Below are 23248 nucleotides of genomic sequence, written 5' to 3'. Positions count from 1 at the left end.
GCTCCCTCTTGATACTCGTTTTTGTTTTTCTTCGTAATGACGATACCATCCCCGGCTTTGTTTTACACGTTGTTTCTCGAGTAATTATTTAGTCATCCTAACACGATATGTTATTTAATGAGAATGTAGATAGATATTTTATAATTCAAATTTTTAAAAAAAATACACTAATTACCCGTGAATTGACATCGTGATTTTGATACACCACGACAGTGAATAATGTGATATATCAAGACCATTGTTTCTCTGTTTTTTTTTTTTTTTTACCTTCTACACTGACCATGATGAAATTTATTCCTCATATACAAATCTTGTTTTATCAACAGTCTTGAATTCATGATTTATTCATTGATGCGGACAATGAATTTACTTTTACCATGATTTTGAAATTTTGAATTTGATCAAAATTTTAAGCGAAAACTCATTCAATTAAGAGAATATGACAGACAGTTTTGCAGAGAAAATTCATTGCATGAATATAATCGATAGGCTTTTAGACAGGATACGTTGAATCTTGACGGGGATTAAGTAATATTTGTAGATTTATCTTAAATGTGGAGTGGAGGTTCGGCGATTTCGAAATAAAAAAGGATAAGGATAAGGATATTTTTGTCATTTCACTACAGATACATACACCTGGAGAGTGGGGGTCACAGCATTCCCTGTTGGCTGCTCAACAGATTTTGAAGAATTCAGAACAGTAGACCGCGTCCGCCACCACCAAACCACTGCGGTGACTTTCTCCAATTCAATTTATTTATTGGTTTATTACAATTTACACCACTAGATGGACTCCTTCTATACTTCCATGACACTAATATTTATAAGGAAAATTACCATAAACACCCCCTAACTATTGCTTACCCACAAATGTACATCAATTTATAGTCCATTGTGTTTCTATAGGGATTGGGGATTGGGGTATGCTGTTACAGCCTCTTAAATCCCTCATTTTGATGTATAAAATATTTTTAAAAAAATAATAAATAAAAACTATGTAAGATTTTGTTCATTAGATCATGTATTCAACTACCGGATCTTTAAAAAAATATAAGATGAGATACATACTTTGCATCCAACGGTTTAGAATCAGTTTTTAATGTATTTTTTTTAATTAATTTAGTTTTTTTTATTCAAAAAAACATACAACATTAGATTCAAATCATTGATATTTACCATTTACTATTTTAAAAAATTATTGATATAAAGAAGTACATGAATTTTGTGGGAATGATCATGGAATATGATAAGATTCTCATGCAAATTAACCTTTTTCAATTGGATGGCGTCCGGCTTACCATTATTACTTATTAGTATTTGGATTGAATATCAGCATTTTATATTAGAGGTCATGGATTAGTTGGGACTAATATAAATTAACACCTAAATAAGATTTGGTCGTATTATATTCTAAATTCTAATATATCAATTTATTTACAAGTGTTAATATTTTAATTTTGTAGGTTTGATTGCTGATTTTATAAACAACCTGGATTTTGATTTGTTTGTGAGACAACTTCAGCCGAATTGACACTTACACAAATTTCCCCAATTCCGATTACTACTTGTTTGTCCATTGCATAAAATGTCAAGCTAGCCCCTTTGACAACTTCTGTTGGAAAAATACAATAAACCTAATAAAAATACAAACTTGCACCTTATTTTCCAAATATACATCACATCATATCACATATGCATGTAATGGAAACTAACTCTCATAGTTTACTTTGCAAAAATAATAAAAAATGGGCACGCACTAAAATCTTTGTCGATTATCGGTTTCTTAGTCAAGATGATCACATATTTACCAACTCATGTGTTTAAAAATTGACTTAATTAATTGGGTGGAAGACAAAATCAAAGTTTGTGAAATCAGTAGATGGAGAAAAATGGAAGAGTGAGAACACTTGGTTTGAAACACTCAAAAACTTCTTTATTAAGAAAACGAAAGGCCTAGCTATATTGTTGAGCCATTCAACTCAAACCCAAAGGCATTTGCTTAATTATTAGCTTGCCGTACACAAATCCGAATATTGAAGAGAAAAATTCAAATGCAACATCACGACTTATAAAGAAAACTCATACTGTACCTATCACTTAATAAGGCATTTTCCTTGAGTGTCAGTATCAAAGTGCGATAACTTTGGAAGAACAAAGCAATGTTGGCCCGGGATTCCCAAATGAATTAAGAATTCTAGTAACATGTATTGAATGAGAGAGTGAAGTTACATTCATAGGACCAATTGGGATTGAGCTGCATCTACTTATCTGTCAATAAATACAGGAAAAAAAAATTATTTGAAAGACCTCCAAATAATTTTTAACTTTTTTTGAATAGGGGTTGTGGATTTTATTGTCTACAATATACGCTAGCAAAGTCAGGTGGCTGCTAGCCGAGGGAACCAGCATTCAAAACTTGTTCAGCTGTGCCAGCGGGGTCAATGACCTGATATTTCTGGCTTAATTTTGGGCTCTAGTTTATGTTTAGCCCAATTATTGAATTGGATCGCAGCTGGAAATGCTGAAATGAGCCCAGACTGACATTGTTATTAAACTACTAGCCCAATGGTTCTATATGCTTAGCCCACTCATAAACCCAAGAGAACGGACCAGATAAAAAGAAGCCCAAATAGTAAATATAATTGAAAAATATGTCAGAAGTGGGATTTGAACCCACGCCTTCTCACGAAGACCAGAACTTGAGTCTGGCGCCTTAGACCACTCGGCCATCCTGACTTACATGCTTCATCTGTCCAATTCACTTACTTACGTAAACTATCCAAAAGGGTTGCTGATTCATCTGGATTCTGGATATAATGTTTAAACTCTTATCGGATGCAGAGCAACAAGGCAAAAGAACAGATTCGTGGCAATTATTACTTTGCTGATCCATCCATACTTTCAAGTTGCAAGTTCTTTTTTCAGCTCGCTGTTTTCAGGGGACCCATTTCAATTAACATGAACAACACCACACTGTTTATGGAAACCAATGGATACAGAATTCAACCGTGAGCCAAAAATCAATAGCACAGGGGTAAATGGCCCCTTATTAATTGTTTCTCAAATAAACAAAATAACATAAAGCTAGCTGAAGAATCTACTCCTTGAGTAGAATCATCATAAACATTAGTGTAGGTCACAGATTCACATTTGATCAGAATGATACACAGACATACACCATTGTATGCAAAAACAAGTCGCAAGATAAACATAGAAATCTAGCATTTGCATATTTGGTATCCTTCACAAAGTTTCGACATAGATTTATGCCTTGAGAAACTCTGAAGGGTGCACAACATTACAGTTACAAATGCTGATACATTGATTAAATACTGTAAAATTTACAAATACTTTATATGAGGGACCCTTTTTTACCAATCCCACTACACTGAGGTGATACAACCTCCGACATACATGGTACGTATCTAATTGACGGATAATTCAGACCATCGACTTCTTGTCTTCAAGCATTATGAGCAGTTAGTGTCATAGCTCGCAAGTCCCAGTAGCTCTGGACCTTCCAGTCGAGGGTTATTCTCAAAGCTACAGCATTGAAACAATACAAGTTAAGCACCTTGCCCAGAGGAAAAATAAGAACTGACAACAAAACTAAAGGAAAGGACATTGCAAATATTTTTCTCAGCCCATACACAAAGACTGCGAGAAAAGATCATCCACAAACAGACAAAGACTACAAAAAAGGATCATCGATTTTCGCTAGAGAAAGACATGATTGATATAAAAACAATGGCAAGAAGCAAAAGTTGAATTGACCAGCAGATTTCTATAATTGCAGAGCTGATACTAATTAAATAATAAAAATATGCCCCCAGCATCTTTTAAACTCCTAGTACTGTCCACATATAGCATGAATTCATCAATGAACCCAGTAGAGTATAAATCAGAATCAGGAAGGATTAGACCCACTAATTTCAAGTCAAAATTGAGCCTTCATTGACACAGATATGATTTAATTAATGTGAGAAACAAAACCAACCTTAATCACATTGTCCTTGTCCAATAAAATATGTGGTCTATTCTTATCTCATTTACCTTCATTTGCTGGCCAAATGCTCGCCAATCAAGCATTGCCAATTTTGGCCCAAAATGATATGCCAGTAACTCAAATAATTTTCATAAGAAAAGGTTAAATAGTAACATTTAAATCATCAGGCTTCTCACATGGGCAAGGATGAAATACAGCCCAAAGCCCCAAACTCCCGTAATCAACTTTAAAACAAAAAGGCAAGGGTCTCATAGCACACAAAAGTACGTCCAAACCTACTTCAACCAAAACAAGAATATATGTATTGTTGTCTGATTAGTGTGCGTCCTCTAAGGCAGTGATTACTAAATGGAAACAAATGGCGAGATGGCTGAGCCTAATCTAAAAGAAGTGCCAATTACCAGCTTCTTTATCTAATAACCAGATACGTAAATGCAAAAAAACTAACAAGTGCGCAGACAAGAGCTGCAAGAGAAATGCATCATGGACCTTACAGACAATAAGAATATATCAGAAGCAACATTGGTAGCAGTAGATAAAAACCACACCAACATAAACACACTGATTATTGGTTAATTAAAGTGAGAACGTACTTGTTCAAAGGGATGTGCGCAAATGGTCCACTAGTGGGAATTGTTCCACACAAGTCATTGTTTGAGACATCCCTGGAATATCAGGCAAACATCAACTTCAGTTAAAATGCTGATACATAATATTACCCCGTAAATATAAATCAGAGCACGATACTTACACAACTTTGAGGCTAGAAATACCCACAAGTGCTCTGGGGATGGGACCAGTAAATCGATTGTCATTAAGCCGTCTGCCAAACCAAACAAGAATGAGAGGAAGGCCAGCAACTGAAAATGACATATTAAATTAACCAATGACAACAGTGAGACACAAATATCGAGGTAGATGAAAAACAACGCAGTGGCAGTTTCATGATGGAATCAGCGCCCAATCTCAGTGACGCTCTAGTAATGGAATATCTAGTAGCCAGACATTGTAAATTTAACCCCAGCAATTTGCCCGTCTGAGTACTCTTTAAATTTTTTTAAGTCAAGCAAGTATAATGGGGAACATAACAGTAATTCAGAACATGAGAATACGTTAAAACAAAGCTCTTACTAAGTCTACTAAGAAACATGTACACGTTAGATTTCAACAAACTCACAGAAACACAAGAGACTTCAATTTCCCCAGCGAAGGAGGAATAGTCCCAGAGATGTTGTTGTTATACACGTCCAAGCTGATGAGACTCTTCAAGTTACCAAGCTCAGCGGGAATAGTTCCTTGAATGTTGTTTTTGTAAAGCTCTCTAAAACAAGAATGAGCAAAAAGATCAACAGTACAAAAAATATAAACAAATAATAAAAGCAAATCATTGCCAATTATACCACAAGACCATGCAGTGACAGGTTCTAAACCAAAATACTAACTAGTAACTAGGGAAGAACAAGGTACATACAGATATTGCAAGTGTTCTAGCTTCCCAAGTTCAGGAACTAAATGTCCAGATAGATTTGAATTCCCCAAGTCCCTGCACAGATAAAATATAAACTCAGCACTGCCGGCAATAAATTAAATGCTCAAATAACACCACCAGCTTTAATTCAATAAATCAAGATATACAGACGATCATTATGTAAATGTGTATGTATGTGGCATAGAGAGAAATAATACACTCGGGTGACGCGGTTATCTTGGTTGCAAGTGATGTGGAACCAAGTGCAGGGGTTCACAAGGGTTGGATCCCAGCTCTGGAGTGTATTATAAGGATCCGACAAGCTCCGACGCAGGGTGTAGAGAGCGTCTCCTTCGGAGTTACCGTACACCGCCAGAGGAATTAGGGTTAGAGCGAGGGTTACAGAGATGGTCCATAGCGAAGTCGATGCCGCCATGAATGATGCCAACTAAGCTCGCTTGTGAGTACAGCACATATAAAGGGGAGAGATCTTGGTTTCTAGGGTTTGGTATTACTCTGATAGAAAGGATGAAAAAAGAGAGTCAACAAGATTCTTCTAAAAGGGCAGAGTATCGACTTTGGGAATTACAGAGTGAGTGAAACATGAGGCTTCTTTGTGGTTTTTCTCTCTATCAGCTTTTTTACTCTTTCCTGTTATTATTATTTTTGCTGTGTTTTTAATTTTTAATTAATTTTTTGAGATTATTGTATTTTTCTGATAAACCTCCATAATGTTCATTGAATATTGTGTAATTCTTTTATCATCCACACAGAAGAAAACATGAAAGATTATTACAAAGACTTTAAGGCACTGTTTGGCATTGAGTTTGGATGCCTAAAAAGTGAGTTCCAAAAACAATTTAAAATGTTTGGATAACAAAAGTTAAACTAATAAAAGGTGTGTCCAATAGAAGCTTCTCATAGGAGCTTTTTCTAAACACAGTTTCAAATAAGAACTTTTCAAGAATGTGAAAATCTAATCTCAATCCCAAATGGGATCTAAGGGTGCTAGGCAAATAATGTCATCAAGTGGCTATACTATCTAATGTATGAGTTTGACAGTGTGTTGTAACTGTGTTCAATTGTAACACACCTTACAGCACCACAGTTTTTTGTGACAAGTCAAACAGCTTTTACGTTCCAACTCACCTCACAGCACCACAGCTTTTTATTCCACAGCACCTCACCACACCTCACAGCACTCTCAAACGCTTACATCAGATAGAACAACAAACAATTCATGTTCGTAGAACTCCACAATTTTACACTGTTTATCTTTTGCAAAAAATCTACACTTACCTCCCATCGAACTTATTTTATGAAAAATTGACTTTGAAGTTCAAGAAAAGGCCAAGTATTGCTTACCTAACCGGTTGGATTGCCTAGATTTATGGCAACCAATGCTCTAACAGCACCAATTCCATTAGACTTGGCTAATCCAATTGCTTCTTGGCGTACTCCATAGAGTAGTGCTATGTCATTAACATGTTCTTGTAAAATTAGAAGTACACCGTATTTTACTTTATTTTCCAAAGCCAAATAAAATTATAACGTGGAGACGTGGAGTCATGCAATTATAGGCCAAAATATGACCAACATGTCCACAAATGGCAAGGCAAGTATTGTTTTAGCTCTTAAAAAATGTCAGAACTAGCATTGAGAATCCCTATCATTATGTAACTCTTAAATTTCCTATATGTCCATAAACTATTATTCTTTTCTATTTTTGGACTCAATGCAAAGAATTAAAACTAAAAGGCAATTAAATGATTTCATGAGTTGTTTATGACATATCATAATAGTACTAAATGACAATATGATATATATTTACATTTTGCCAAACAATCTCTAAACGTTTTTATTCTAAAATAATAATAAAAAAAGTATTGAATTAATGACAATAATTTATTTATTCACAAGGTCTTGAATTCAAATATATATTTAATTAAATCCCATAAACAGAAGCATTTTCCTTTCATTTTTTTTGGGCTTGTTTCGGGTGTTCACACCTCCAAAGAAGGAAGGCTCCCTAGTATCCCCTTTACAACTCATTTTTGGAATTAAAAACCAAATGTCATATAATTCAATTATAAATGCCCTACTAAAAATGAAAGAAAAGATTGCGAGAGAATTTGTTCATAATTAGCAGAAAGTTGACTTAATCTCCACATATAAATATATCAACCCCTAACCCTAATTCCTAGAATTCTCCTCCCATTAGGCGGCCAGGTTTCATGCTCACAACGCACTCCCCGCAACTCCATGCGTTTAAGGCTCTGCACCATCTGATCTCCAACCAAAATTATCCTGGTACACACGTATACGGTATATCTTTCTGTTATCAATGCCGTTGAACCTTATTCTTTATACGATATAGGTATTATTTATCTAAATGTGTGTGATTTCCTGTATAGTTAACCAAATTGATTATAATACTGAGAATGACAACGAGTAATTCAGATGACACTAATGTGTGGTATCGGATTCGAGTTTTTCCATCCCCTTCCCCTATAATAAAAAAAAACTGTAATACTGATTTATTTAATAGATTATGTAAGATTAAATCTAACACTCCATATTCTTCTCGTGGGGATTTCGAGGTGACAAAACCATGACCTTTTTTCAGCGAGGGCGTGCAAGCCACCACTTTATTGGGCTATTTTGGTCTTCCTACCTCAAAAGGTCCGCACTAAGGCACGTGTATTGATGCGGCTTCTTTGTTTATAGGGTGACAAACCTCGGTTGGATCTAGATAATTGATCCGATTCGGATTAAATCAATTTTAAACATAAATTATATTTTTGAAATCTTTGGTCTAAACACAAATTTTTTGTCTAGTTTAAAATCGGGTTTGAGTCAAAACACATAAATCTTATTCAGACCTAACCCGAATTAGATTATTGTTCGATTTACTTGTTTGGATTTAAATCAATATGGGTTTGGTAAATTAAGTAGGTTCGAAATTTAATCCGGATTAGTATTCCGATATGTAAATATTTCATAAACACGTGTTGTTGTCTTTGCCACCCTATACGAAACATTAGTTCTTATGGGCTTTTGTCATGATCCACTTTTGGGCCTGGTTGAGGCAGCCCATTAAGGCCATCAACTAACCAAGGGTTCTAAATTCTAATCCTCTTCTGTTACAAATGGATTTGACACCTGACGATGTTATCAAGGTTGGTGTGGCCCCCACTGTCATTGTAACGGAACCAAAACCAATGCGTTTCTCTATTTTACTCATTTTACCCCCATACCTGCCTCCGTCTTTTCTACCTAAATTACCCCCAACTGAGCCGAAAAAGTAAAATAGCAAGTTCAATTCTCACACACGACACACGGAATACGAAAAGGATAAATGAGTCATTTCATAATTAAACGGTGCGCGTCACTTAATTACATATCTCGTGGGAGCTCGCGTGCGTGAGGGCGGTTCGATTACCAAATAATACAATCGTCATCATATGTGATATCAATTATCAAATGGACGAATCCTTCAGCGTTATTATATCATGATTTAAAATTGGTTCCAATCGAACGGTCACGATTCAGTAATATTCGGAATGTCGTCCGTATGTGAAACACAGGATAGAGTCCTGGCAGTGCAGCAATCGTGACTGACTGACTGTCATTTAAAACTGTGAGACGAGGGCAGTAAGACTACCAACAGCAGAGGGACTCTAGTTTCAGGTTGAAAGAGAGAGAGCAAGAGAGAATTCAACAGAGCGAATCATCTGCGTTTCTAGGGTTTTGCCTTTGAAGTGTATTTGGCCAGTTCAAGGTTTTGCCCGAATTTTTACTCAGTTTTTATGTTTATTGTTGAATTTGTTGAAGTAGTGTTGTTTGTGGTAGTTTTCTGCTTTTTTCCTGTCGTTTTAAGTTTCCATACTGGAGAATGCTGCTCTGTTTTGGTGTCGTTTTAAGGATTTATTTGTTTGTGGCTAGATCTGTGCTTGGTTCTTTGTGTCCTCATGTTCTCTGTTGACCTTGAGCGGTTCATTTGTTCCTTTCTTGTTATTTTTTCCTTTAAAAAATAGATTGATGACTCATATTCTTCATTGGTGTACACGATGAACAGTCTAGTCTTAGCGCATGCAACATTTTTGAATATATATATTTTTACTTTTTGTTTCTACAATTTTTAACTACGGTATTTTAATATATTTTAATATTCGAGAAGCCGGCTCATTTTTTCTATGGGTTTTGTCGTGTTTTTTTCCCCCTTGTATAAGGTTAGTATGTGTATATTTTGTTACTGTGTGTTACGGCTGTGATCTCCCTGTTTGGAGAATTTATTTGATATCTGGATGCTTGTTGCATGTCTGTAATTCACTCTTAATTGCGTGGTGTTGTTTTTGCTGGTTTGTTCAGTCACTTTTTTTTAGTTTTTTGTTACTGTGTGTTACGGCTGTGATTTCCCTGTTTGGAGAATTTCTTTGACATCTGGATGCTTGTTGCATGTCTTTAATTCACTCTTAATTTTGTGGTGTTTTTTTTGCTGGTTTGTTAAGTCACTTTTGTTTAGTTGCTGTTTACTTTCTCTTCTTAGTTCCTGTAGAATCTCTGGACAGTGTGTAATATGGTCTCTACAGGTCTCGGTTGCTTTAATAACCAATCAATTACTTGATTTCAAAGTGGATTAGGTTTTGGGCTTCTGACCTGCTTGTTGAGCTTCTTGTTATTGCTTACTAATTTCACTGGCGTTGATATAATACATTGCTTGTTTGATGATACCATGTTTGTGATTTGTGGATCACAGCGACCTTAGTATCATCACATTTTCTCTTAAGTTTCCACCTGGGTTTTTAATCTATTATTCTGATGCCTTTCTTTTTCTGCTTGTAGATGGATTCCCTCTCGCCAGATGGAAATGGGGCTGGGGAAGGTTTGCCACCTCCTCCACCTATTCCGCCAAATGTTGTTCCGGAGCAAGTGGAACCGGAACCATTGAAGAAAAAGGTTTTGCGGGTTCCAATAGCTAGACGCGGCCTTGGAGCTAAGGGCCAAAAGATAACATTGCTTACTAATCACTTTAAAGTCAATGTTACTAATGTTGAGGGTCACTTCTTCCACTATAGTGTAAGTTTTTAAACTTGTAATTTTTTTCTTACTTGTGTGGTTGTTGGGTGCATCAAATTCATGCAAATATTTTGTTTGTATAGGTCTCTGTCTCATACGAGGATGGCCGACCACTGGAAGGTAAGGGTGCTGGAAGAAGGATCATTGATAGGGTGCAAGAGACTTACAATTCTGAGCTTGCTGGAAAGAATTTTGCGTATGATGGGGAGAAGAGTTTGTTTACTGACGGCCCTCTCCCACGCAACAAACTTGAGTTCACAGTAGTTCTGGATGATATCTCAGCTACCAGGTAAACATGCAGACTCTTGTTGCCTTGCCTAGTTATTGTTCTACACTTCCATATTATCAGGTTTGACAATGAGTTGTCTTTATGCAGAAGTAATGGTCATCGCAGCCCCGATGGAAATGGAAGCCCGAAGGAGGGCGACAGAAAAAGATTGCGACGGTCATATAACTCCAAAACATTCAAAGTGGAATTTAGCTTTGCTGCAAAAATACCCATGCAGGCTATTGCGAATGCTTTGCGAGGCAAGGAATCGGAGAACTCCCAGGAAGCTTTAAGAGTTCTTGACATTATTTTACGGCAGCATGCAGCCAAACAGTGAGTGATTTGTTTTTGGGTTTTATATTATCCCTTTTAATCATTTGCAAGGAGTCAGTCACTTTGTTAGCCCAAATTGTTAAGCATATTGTTGGACTTCCAACTGTCTGTTTCTCTTTGTTCTTTGAGCTGTTAAGCATATTGTTAGTATCTTGAACCACTGCATTCATTCATGTTTTGCGCATAAAGGTTGGATATCTAATGCGTAACTGTGCCTACTCTATTTCAGGGGATGTCTTCTTGTTCGCCAATCATTCTTTCATAATGACGAAAGAAATTTTGAGAATATAGGTGGTGGTGTACAAGGTTGTAGAGGATTTCATTCAAGCTTTAGAACCACTCAGGGAGGCTTGTCTTTGAATATTGGTAATGATTATCTGTTGTTTTAAGTTGTTTTCCTTTAGACTTTTGGTCATTTTCTTGACTTGTGGCTATGCGTTTAATTTCAGATGTAACCACCACTATGACTATAAAGCCTGGAGCTCTGGTGGATTTCCTACTCGAGCACCAAAATGCGAGAGATCCCTTCTCTGTTGACTGGGCCAAGGTAATGAATGTTTGTGTCTTATCTTTGGGTTTTTTCTTTTCTTCTCTCTTTTTCTCCTTCCCCTTTTTGTGGCAGTAAGTTCTCTATTATTGAGTGAACAGGCTAAACGAACCTTAAAAAATCTGAGGATTAAGGTTAATCCCTCGAATCAAGAGTACAAGATTACTGGATTGAGTGAACAGCCTTGCAAAGAGCAACTGTATGTCTTCTGCTGCGGAATTGCCACCATTTTTTTTTTGTTTCTTATTACAAGCGCATTAGTTAATTTTATACTGCATTCCTGAAGCTTTTTGGTCTTTACTTGTAGGTTTTCCTTGAAGCAGAAGGCAAAGGATGAGAATGGCGAAGTTGAGGCCACAGAAGTGACTGTTTATGACTATTTTGTTAACTTTCGGAAAATTGAACTTCGCTACTCTGGTGATGTTCCCTGCATCAATGTGGGAAAGCCAAAGCGTCCGACTTACATTCCTCTTGAGGTAAATCCATTACTTGTATAATCTGGTGAAGTTAGACTCTTTATGGATGTTAAATGAGCAAAATTTTGTGTATAGTTTGTTATACTGGTTTAACATTTCTTGTTGAATTGTTTACATCTATCTTTGTTTTTGACTCCCCTCCGCTCTTACTAGCTTTGTGAATTGTTACCATTACAACGCTACACAAAAGCACTGACTAATCTTCAAAGGGCTTCTCTAGTGGAGAAATCAAGACAGAAGCCTCAAGAGAGGATGAATGCTTTGTCTAACGTAGGCATCTCTTCTCAAGTCATTCGTTCTATTTTTTTTTGTATGTTTAAGTTGATTGTCTATCATGGTTTTCTTGCAGGTTTTGAGAACCAGCAAGTACGATACTGAACCTATGTTACGTTCATGTGGCATATCCATCAGCACGAGCTTTAATCAAGTGGAAGGGCGTGTGCTACCCGCTCCCAGGGTAATACGTCTAATTTATCTATGTCACGTTGCATTTTCTTCCCTTTTTTGATATCAATTTGTTTCTTTTCATGTTTATATTCTTGTGATCTATTTTGATGACATTTATTACAGATATTTCGCTCATGCCTCTGATTAATTTCATTTATTTTCAAACAGTTGAGATTTGGCAATGGTGAGGATTTCTCTCCTCGTAATGGTAGATGGAATTTCAACAACAAGGTGGTTCCCTTTCTTCTAATCTGATTATGACTTTGCTTTCGCAATCTCACTATCTTTCAATGCTTTTGCAGAAACTAGTAGAGCCGACAAAGATTGAACGATGGGCAATTGTAAACTTTTCTGCGCGGTGTGATGTACGAGGCCTTGTTCGAGATCTCACCAAATGTGCAGAAATGAAAGGAATAGTAAGTGTTTCCATGTTATGTTCATTATTGACATGGGAATCGTAGAATCTTGACGAAGTCCTTTCTCTTGCTTTTAGAGTATTGAGCCTCCATTTGATGTCTTTGAGGAGAACCCACAGTATAGACGTGCCCCACCAAATGTTCGGGTGGAGAAAATGTTCGAAGAGATGCAATCTAAGCTTCCTGGGGCTCCACAGTTCCTTCTCTGCCTACTACCTGAGAGAAAGAACTGTGCTATTTATGGTTTAGTGAATTGATATAGTTTTCAAATTTCCATGCTTATTCATTTTAGCTATCTCTGATAATTGAAATCCCTCATCTTGTAGGTCCATGGAAAAGGAAAAATCTTACTGAATTTGGAGTTGTTACTCAGTGCATTGCTCCTACAAGGGTCAACGACCAGTATCTTACAAATGTTCTCCTGAAGATAAATGCAAAGGTGAGTCATATAAGGATGTGTTACCCGACTTCTTTCATTGTTTGTCACATTAATTCTATTTTCTGATTAACTAGTGTGGCTTTTGCTTTTTCTGGTTTTTGATGCTACCTGTACTTGTAATTTCCTTACATATGTGCAGCTTGGTGGATTGAATTCTTTGTTAACTATCGAGCATTCTCCCAATATCCCTCGTATTTCTAAGATACCTACTATGATCTTTGGGATGGACGTTTCACATGGCTCTCCAGGGCAATCTGATATTCCATCAATAGCTGCGGTAATGTTGCTTCGAGCCAGTCGATTTGTTTTCTGTTATTCTTGGTCGATGTGGTTCTAATTCGTTTTTGTCTAATTTTTTCACTAGAGGAGACCTTAGGCATTTCTAATTGTTTTGGTTAATCTGTGATCATCATTCAACAGTTCCGTTTATTTAATAGCGTGTAAAATTTTGTTGGTAAGTTTTGAAATTTATGATTGTTTTTTCATCAAATATCATAGGTGGTTGGTTCTCGGCATTGGCCTTTGGTTTCTCGCTACAGGGCATCTGTGCGAACTCAGTCCCCAAAAGTTGAGATGATAGATTCTCTATTTAAGCGAGTGTCTGATACAGAGGATGAAGGGATTATTAGGTGGGATCCCGTTACAGCCTTTCTAACTGTCGGGATTAACTTGTACCGGTGTTTTATTAGGGTTTTACCCTGCCTTTAGTTTCTATATTTACTCATTAGCGGTTATCTCAAGTTTTTGTTTTAAAGCTTGATTTTTTTTTCCTCATTTTTGTTTTACAGTTATGTTGGTCAAAGTAGCTATATTTTATGGACTTTTTTATTTTTATATATTCATGTACTTTCAAATTTTAGGGAGCTTCTCTTGGACTTCTACACAAGTTCTGGAAAAAGGAAACCTGAACAGATTATCATATTTAGGTATGTATTTCCTCTGCATATAGAGATGGTAATTTTTCAAAGTGATGTCTTTGTTAGCTTGAGACTTGATGGTTGTTTGCTTTGATAAATGCAGTAAGAAACCTACTCTGGCCATTCATGTAAAACTTTTTGTTTGTACTAGAAATGGTGTTCACTATGGTTTTTTATGTATGCTATTTACCCCTGACGATTTTGTTATGCATTGTGGTGTTCTCAGGGATGGAGTCAGTGAGTCACAATTCAATCAAGTGCTGAACATTGAACTCGATCAGATAATTGAGGTTTTTACCCCTAAACCACCAATTCTAGGTTTTGACCTTTTACTACCATTTTGGATGAGATCGTCATTTGCTGTTGAATTTTACAGGCTTGCAAGTTTCTCGATGAGAAGTGGTGCCCTAAGTTTGTGGTGATTGTTGCACAGAAAAATCATCATACAAAGTTTTTCCAACAGGGAGCTCCTGAGAATGTTCCTCCTGGTTAGTGGTGATGAATATGGAGTGTTAGACGAGATAATTAATGTTATTTCTTTTTGCAGAAACTTTTGTTAATTTCAAAAAAATTATCAGTGAATTAATGTTTTGCAGGGACAATAATAGACAACAAAATATGTCATCCTCGGAACAATGACTTTTATCTCTGTGCCCATGCTGGAATGATTGTGAGTGTCAACATAACACTTAAGTCTTATTAGTACTCCGTCTTAATTGATTGCTGCCGGTGATTGTATTTTCATCTTGTTCTGTTGTTTAGCTATTTGGTATTTACATGTAAGCTTGTTTTCTTTGCTGGGTTTACCTTTGATTTGGAACATTCTCTTTTAAACTGATGAAATAAAGGTCCGCTAAAATGCCTGGAAACGGTTTGTGTTTTTTGTTGTACGTTCTAATAACTGGTTGGAAAGCAGGTATCTGTGAGGTGGTATTCTAACAAATATTTCTTATGTGTTTTTTATCACTCAAGTTGAGTAACTCTATGAGAGTTTAAGCTGTTGTAGAATTTTTTTTGGCAACATGCATGGCTTGCAAAGAGAAACGAGATCCAATTCATATGACTGTAGTAAAGTCGGGGTAAACATAACGCTCTTGTTAAATGACCTGTTGCTTTAAAAGTGTTCAATACTCTTCCCTGAGGTGCCCAAAAATGCATTTTCCTTCTATTCCAGTAACAAGTAATGTAGTAAAAAAGGAAGAATATCTTTTGAAAGTTTTTCTTTTCTGTTTCCAAGATGATTATTTGTTTATTTATTTTTATTGTTATTGCCCACTCTTTGATTGATACCACAATTTTTGGCTGTAGTGAATTTATTCTGTTTACACTTTTATTGATTTTGTTGAGTGCGGGATGCTCTGGTTGATACTTGATACTATGGGGCTTTAGTTTTAAGTGAAGACATACTGTATTATATAGTTCAATATGGGTCAAAAATATTTGCAATCTGAAGGTTGTCATTCCTGCTTTGGATCCTTCATCCTTCATTTTTAGTCTGAAGGTTCTTTGATTTCTTATGTGCCTTGTGCTGGTGATTGCTCCATGTTTGAAATACATGTGTTCTTAGTCTTGTTCACATGTACTGCACAGGGAACCACAAGGCCAACACATTACCAAGTTTTATTTGATGAGGTTGGCTTTTCTCCTGATGAGTTGCAAGAACTTGTGCATCATCTGTCCTATGTGTAAGTGCAAATTTGTGAGAATTATTTTCTTTGACGGTATGCTTTCAAGCTGTGGTGCTGTTGTGATTGAGATGTGGTTGATTGCAGGTACCAGAGGAGCACTACAGCGGTTTCTGTAGGTAAATCATAAATCTTTGTTCTTGTGTATTTTCATGAATAGCTTGCACTGATTTCATCTGATGTCCTTGTTCATGCTCTGTTCATTTTACACTGGGTGGATCAGTTTTTGAATCCTGACAAGTAAGTTTGTGTGTACAGTTGCACCTGTATGCTATGCTCACTTGGCTGCTACCCAGATGGGTCAATTTATGAAGTTTGAAGATGCTTCAGAGACTTCCTCCAGCCATGGAGGGATGACTTCTGCTGGGGCTCATCCTGTTCCACAAATGCCCAAATTGCGTGATAATGTGTGCAGCTCCATGTTCTTCTGCTGAGGCTTTTGAGCTGTAAATGGCATGTAGAGTTTATATTTCCTTTTGTTACCTGTTGCGTGCTCGAACTGTCGAAAGTTTGAACTTATTTAACAGTTAGTTAATTTAGGTATTTCCAATCCCCTTGTTCCTTGGTTTTTGGCTGCAGCATTGTCTGGTATTTTGGAAACATGTATGGGTGGAAACTTGTGGGAAGATGTGGACATGTTTGATGTTGGATTTTGTTGGCACAAGGAAGTATTGTCGTTTTATTTACTGAAGGTTGCATAATTCTCTGCGTAACTTTAGGTTGATTTGCTTTACTTTATATGAAGCGTGACAATTATAGTCACTTGTTTGTTTTGTTTTGTTCTGTGGTAGGGGTTCACCATTGTTTTGACATTTGGTCAGTACCTTACTTTGGTTTCTATTTATGTTATCAATGAAACGCCCTTGGCAAGTGAACTGCCACCTTTCACGAGTTGAGACTACAGTCTGTGGTATCTAGCAAACATGCAAACTACATTGAAGTAAATATGGTACGACTCCAAATTGCTAATTGTCTGTAATATTTACAAATTACGTTCTTCAATGACGCAACCCACAAGACGATAAATAATCTTAAACCTTTGTTTTTTGAGTAAGTACGATCACGCCTATGAAAGAATATGTGTTGTCTCATGCATTTATTTATTTTTATATAACGTATAATTCCCTTTTAGTGCCTAGTGGGCCTATCAAAAGTAGAAAGAGCGCGTTCGACGATTCAGTGACTACTTGTCTTAGCTTTTTGTGTAGTCTTGACTCTCAATTAGTGATTTTGTTTGTGACGAAACATATTTCTTATTACTCAGTGTGCATTCCTATGTATCTACATGGCTAATTGGCACAGGAGATTTTGTTGTCCTGGCAGTTGGGAGAAAACGTCTGTGAGGGATTGATGGGCTGTGATTTCTTTCAGGATCAAAACGCAAATTTAAACTAGAATTATATTGAACTAAGGCTGAACTCCTGAATGAATATTATTGAAGCAAGGGTTTACTGTTTTGTCACTTAATTATACTTTTTCAGTGGGCAGTCATTGCATAACCAGAAGAGTCCTACAGTTCAATATCCTTGAATCGTTGCACTTTTTCTTTAAGATAATGCAAAACCAAATGATTATATGTGATTGAACATCCTCCTTGAAAGTTGAAACTTACTTAATAGCCTTTAATTGAGATGGTAGTATGGCACAAGTTGAAACTAATTAGATGGATCGTTTACCCCATGCCCTGATTTGTGTCAGTTGTACTTAGCTGAGTTTGTAGCCGAAAGCAAGTTATGACAACGTTTTAACGAAGATTGAATTCCTATTTTATTTCTCCCTTAGTGTTTTTTTTTTCCCTTTTTACTCATGAATTACTCTTAGGATTTTTGATTTGTATGATTATTATGCACTCTAATAACTTAATTATGATTAATACCCTGAAAGAAGAACTTGTGATAACTTTTTTTTTTTTTTCCTGTCCTGTTTTCCAGTTTTTAGAGCCCATTTTTATATTTTAGGTATATCTGCACGAACTTACGGATTCTCATTAGTTATTTCCCAGAATCAACCCTGGCATGTTTTACTGCTGACATACAGTATTATTGTACAATGCAGGCGGAAAAGTGGTGCAAAAATGCAATTTAGTGATTTTCTTTTTAACAAAGCATACATTTTTGCTCATTCTCTGCACATAAGACTTTGAAAAGACTAAAGTTAATCTTTGCATTGGTATCTCTCTTATTGATTCTGACTTTGTTTGACCTTACGATGATAGAACCATTGCCATCTATCTCCATAAACTCACATTTCTCCTCTCTACCTCTACCTCTACCTCATGCATCTATCTCACTCTCTCTTCAATTCCTATTCTCTTTTGGAATCACGAATCTCTCTTTCTTTTTTTTTTTTCGTTTTCTTTGAGTTTTCTGATTCATTTTTCTAGATTTGCACTTCTTGATGAATCTAGATATATTTTAGAATATATGGATCTATTATTAATATGTTTGCAGGTGTTGTGGAAGATAGAACAATAAATTTTATTTTGAAATGTCGATTTTTATTCAATTTGAAGTGGAACGAGTCGTTTTTGGGTTAAAAACATTTACGTTCTCACTTAAAGTGAGAGTACGGTAGAGAATAAAAAATACTATGAAATGATATATTATGGGCGAAAAGCAAAGATCCAGAAAACTGTGAAAATTATACTAACAGAAAAAAAAATCTTTGTCTTGAGAACAATGAATTTTCTTGTTTGAATTTGAACATTCTTACATGCCTAATGTGATTGAAAAAACTCACCGATTTAAAGAAATTGAATCTCATTGGAAATAGCTTGATTCTAAATATATAAATTTTTGTAACATGACTTAGGAATTTTGTCATTGGTGGTAATTAATATTTTTAAAAGTCTTAGATGAGTATTAATTATCCTAAACTATTTCGAAATTATACCTTTTATATTAATCAAGTTTAAGAATAAATAATGATTTTCCTCTCAAAAAAAATAAACAATGATTTTTTTTGAAAACTTACACACACAACTAGACACATAAACCCCAATCAACCACAATAGGAGCCCATAAGGGCAAAAACTAATGTGGTTGACAAGACTTATATGCTAGACACACACAAGCAACAAACGATGTAGGTCTATCCAAACACACTCTAAAACAAGAACGATCAATATCCTGAGCATGATTGAGAATAAAAGCGAGTGGATGAACAACAAATGCTTTTCAATAATCATATAAAACAACAAGATTAAACAATACCTTATTAGTGTTCAATTCAATGAAGGAAAAAATATGTCAAAACAGGTCTTACATATAAATAAAATAAAATAAAAATATTCCCAACGTCCACGACTAAACCCCTACCAACAACAGACCAACGGCAGTATGATATAGAACTTTTAGAATAAGCTAGGCACCAACCAAACAGGACAGGAAAATGCAGAGCGTAAACCATCACCAATGCAGTCCAGAGGAAGCGCATGAATAGTACATTCCTCCATATCGAAAACACCAATATCATGTCCACCATAACTCTCTCTTTCACTATCCCATTGATCAAAATTATCATCCGTAAAATAGATGCGATTGCCCACACAACCAGCAACCTCAGTCGAGGAAAGGGACATGGAGTAGCTGTCACCGACGAATAACGCCATATCACCCAAGTTCTCTAATTCTGTCCATTCCTTGGTCTTAAAATTGAACTTATGAACATCAAAATAAGACGTCTCATAGCCACAGTTATAATCATCGTCCCAATCCATAACTCGCACAACCATCAAAAGATCACCCATTGATTCCACCAAGTACAATTTATTGGCTAATTTAATGTCTGCAGGTGGAGGTGCAAAGATTATTGAATTTGGAGGGTATGGTCCATCAAATTCACAAAGCACTAGTGTTCCACATGAACCAAGGGCAAATATCTGACCATTACAGCAAGCCACATCTCGGATGATGCGGGAAGGACCGCACTGATATACAGATTCAACCTCCGTCCAGGTTTCGTCGCCTGGTCTAGCTATGGCCAGGAAGTGGCATCCACCATACCATGCAGCAACAACGAGTTGTTCTCCGGAAAGACTTGGCCTTTTCAACACAAGTGCTTTATGAATGAAAACATCTCGATACCATTGTGGGGATGGATGACACTTTGGCTGGTTTTTGAAGGTGGATTGTGGTGGCAAACTAAGTTTAGATCCAGATAAAGGGTTGACCAGATGTATTTGAAGATCGAGACCAAAGGCAACGATCCAACCATGATTAGATCCCCAAATTCGACATCCACGGAGCCCTGGAACATCAATATTGTACCGTTTGTTCTTGTACAAGCTGAAGAATCCTCTACCTCTACTTTTACTGTCGTCCTCTCCTTCGGTCTCTGCCAGCACCAACCACGGAAGCTGACGACCTGAAACCCAATTCTTCTTCTCTTTGATGGCAGCCAACCGCCACGATGGACAAACCCTGGAAACCACAACCAAATCCTCCACTGTATCTATTCTTTTAACAATCTCTCCAATTACATCTAGGTTAAGCTCTGGAACTTCAGCAGCCATGCTAATCTTGACCAAATATCAAATTACGCCGGAAATAAAATTTTGGGAACCAAAAAACAGTTGAAACTAAAAAATTCCGTTCCAAGTGAACTACTTTAATAGGAGAAAGAGAAGAATCAACCGACCTTGCGAGCGTTGGAATTCCTAATACCAACAGATCTCGGATACGGAATTGCGAGCGTTGGAATTCCTAATACCAACAGATCTCGGATACGGAGTCTGTACCGCATGCAGAACTGTAGGTAATAGGAGAAGTACAATAGGATCTATCTAAACCTAAACAAGACATATATCACGTGCTGGTTTTTTAAAAAGTTAACCCCTAATTTATTACGTAAGAATGACGAAAAAAATGTTATTCTTTGGATGATTAATAATAAGTATCTCAAAATAAATTTTGATTCCCATATATTCATCCAATAAAAAAATGTATTCCAAGGCGGTGTATATGAATTTTTCACTTGTTTTCCCGAATTTACACAGCACAACAACCATCATGCATAGTATGTGTGGTATATGAGTTCTGAAATTTATGTGAGAGATTTTTCAACTCATAAATATATCGACAATGAATATTCTTTGAGAGAGCTCTTTAAATTGATTCCGAATATATAATTATTTTTTTAAAATTTGATATGTATTTTAAGAGAAAATATTTTGAAATTTAATTTTAAAATTAAAAAATATCATGATGTCGCCATATGTTGCATGTGAGTGATAAGGGCAATTTGATCAATAAAAATAATATTTAACATTTTTGTCGTTATTGATACATAATTTAAAATTTCATGACTTCATGGTACAAAAATTAATTTCATGACCTATTGTAACATGACTTAGAAATTTTGTTTATTTTTCTCTTTTTTAGAGAGAGGAGGTAGTCTTAGAGAAAGTTTTTCTTTTCTAATTTTTTTAATGACAAGTTTTCTTTTATTAATTTTTTCTTTAAAAAATATAGTTGGAATTTCCAAGTCACATATGAAAGATAGGGTTTGTTGTCACATAAGAGCATCTCCAATATTAATAAATAACGTAGTATTTGATATGTATTGATAGTAGTGTCAAGAATTAATATTAGTGTGTATGCGACAATGATATCACATTTTCAAACCCTCCATAACACTAACTTTCCATCCTTTTGTCTCTCTTTCTCTCTCTTGAGTACACGTGATGAGATTTTATTGATTTATGTGAGTCCAGCAAATGAACTATTCACAATTTCAAAGACACACCAAAACTCAAGTATCTATAAAATTCTCATGTGTTTTCAAGAGTGTATTTTCACTCATTATTATAGGGCTCTAGGGTTAATAACACTTTTGAGTATTGAATAATCTGACCCAGTTCAATTAGGGAACTCATTTTTCAAACGTTTCAAGTTAGGTATCGTAATTTCAAATTTGTTTCAAAATCATCAAATGGGCAGATTTCTCCTCAAACGGGCAGTTAAATTATCTATGGCATAAAAAATAAAAAAAATGTATATCGCATTAAAAAAATAAAAACAATTTCTCTCGCTCTCTCTTACTCTCTCAGCTTCTCTCTCTTCCAGATCCTCCATCTTCTTCCTCTCCTCCACTTTCTTCAACCTCTTACCCACTTTCAACCTCAATGCAGTGCATTTTCAAGTACTTGAAAGATGGTCCATTGGAGTTGCTCTAAGCATTTTTTTATCAAAACTTGTTGACTTAATGTCAAGTCAGCGGAAAACATGAAAATTTGTTGACTTAATGTCAACTCAATGGAAAACATGACTGAGACTGTATGAAAAATGCCCGAATGAGTGGTTTGTCTCATTTTGAAACATTAGATGATGCTTTTGTAACAAAATTCCTTTTTATAACTAATTCATAACAGTTCTTATCTTTCGGGGTGTTTGAAAAATATAATTAACTGTAAAGGCATGATGTTAGCTACTTCCCTTTTTGGAATTCATTGATCAAGTAAAGTAAAGAAAATTTACTAGGAGGTCCATTGAATAAGAATGTTGCACTATCAAGTCCACTACCAAACATAGTACACGAATAGATTTCTAGGTGCTCGAACTACAATCAACGAAAATGATGAGGTAAGTCACCGACAACCTCCAAGACACGTAGGCAGAAGACAATTGAAAAAACCTTAGCATCGGATGGGCATATATATATTTAACACAGTCGATTGTCAACTAAGTCAACTCTTGTTGGTGAATATTCAAGATTCTTGCATAAAACTTTCACCAAAAAAAAAATATTTGAAATTTTTTTCTGTCTTTTCATGCGTAGTTAATTACAAGCAGTAGTGCCGCAAAAAGAAGGTTTGCGGCCTTATTTTGTTTCTGTCAAGAATCACATGGGCTGGTTCATGACATACACACGGAGGCCAAAAGTTTGTGGTGATTGTTGCACAGAAAAATCATCATACAAAGTTTTTCCAACAGGGAGCTCCTGAGAATGTTCCGCCTGGTTAGTGGTGATGAATATGGAGTGTTAGACGAGATAATTAATGTTATTTCCTTTTGCAGAAACTTTTGTTAATTTCAAAAAATTTATCAGTGAATTAATGTTTTGCAGGGACAATAATAGACAACAAAATATGTCATCCTCGGAACAATGACTTTTATCTCTGTGCCCATGCTGTAGTGAATTTATTTTGTTTACACTTTTATTGATTTT

General features: G+C 35.9%; 3 protein-coding genes and 1 non-coding gene across 5 annotated transcripts; 1 reads left to right on the top strand and 3 right to left on the bottom strand.

Moving 5' to 3' along the window:
- Positions 1–2652: 2652 nt before the first annotated feature.
- On the bottom strand, positions 2653–2736 carry TRNAL-CAA. The gene has a single exon. It is a non-coding gene; the product is annotated as a tRNA-Leu (tRNA).
- Positions 2737–3185: 449 nt separating this feature from the next.
- Positions 3186–6094, bottom strand: LOC120007290 (leucine-rich repeat protein 1-like). The gene is made up of 6 exons (XM_038857493.1): positions 5693–6094; positions 5478–5549; positions 5184–5327; positions 4758–4829; positions 4600–4671; positions 3186–3543 (listed from the first exon to the last, which is right to left on the bottom strand). Exons 1-6 carry the CDS (start codon positions 5908–5910, stop codon positions 3471–3473), a joined length of 651 nt encoding a protein of 216 aa, XP_038713421.1. The 5' UTR covers positions 5911–6094; the 3' UTR covers positions 3186–3470.
- A 3003-nt stretch (positions 6095–9097) lies between these two features.
- LOC120016696 (protein argonaute 4-like) lies at positions 9098–16782 on the top strand. Of its 2 annotated transcripts, none has more exons than XM_038869601.1 (23): positions 9098–9255; positions 10320–10553; positions 10637–10842; positions 10930–11154; positions 11384–11520; positions 11604–11701; positions 11803–11900; positions 12009–12177; positions 12331–12447; positions 12527–12634; positions 12793–12855; positions 12927–13040; positions 13118–13283; positions 13367–13479; positions 13619–13756; positions 13978–14108; positions 14340–14405; positions 14623–14686; positions 14773–14884; positions 14993–15066; positions 15987–16081; positions 16169–16200; positions 16340–16782. In XM_038869601.1, exons 2-23 carry the CDS (start codon positions 10320–10322, stop codon positions 16513–16515), a joined length of 2736 nt encoding a protein of 911 aa, XP_038725529.1. In that variant the 5' UTR covers positions 9098–9255; the 3' UTR covers positions 16516–16782. The 2 variants fall into 2 exon arrangements, with proteins under 2 accessions (XP_038725529.1, XP_038725530.1); XM_038869602.1 differs by lacking the exon at positions 9098–9255 and adding an exon at positions 9760–9835.
- A 2458-nt stretch (positions 16783–19240) lies between these two features.
- Positions 19241–20847, bottom strand: LOC120011492 (F-box protein SKIP23-like). The gene has a single exon (XM_038862620.1). It carries the CDS (start codon positions 20592–20594, stop codon positions 19434–19436), a length of 1161 nt encoding a protein of 386 aa, XP_038718548.1. The 5' UTR covers positions 20595–20847; the 3' UTR covers positions 19241–19433.
- Positions 20848–23248: the final 2401 nt, after the last annotated feature.

Source organism: Tripterygium wilfordii, chromosome 2 (assembly GCF_013401445.1).
Source record: "Tripterygium wilfordii isolate XIE 37 chromosome 2, ASM1340144v1, whole genome shotgun sequence".
Classification (NCBI taxonomy): domain Eukaryota; kingdom Viridiplantae; phylum Streptophyta; class Magnoliopsida; order Celastrales; family Celastraceae; genus Tripterygium; species Tripterygium wilfordii.
This window is presented reverse-complemented; position numbering and strand designations above follow the sequence as displayed.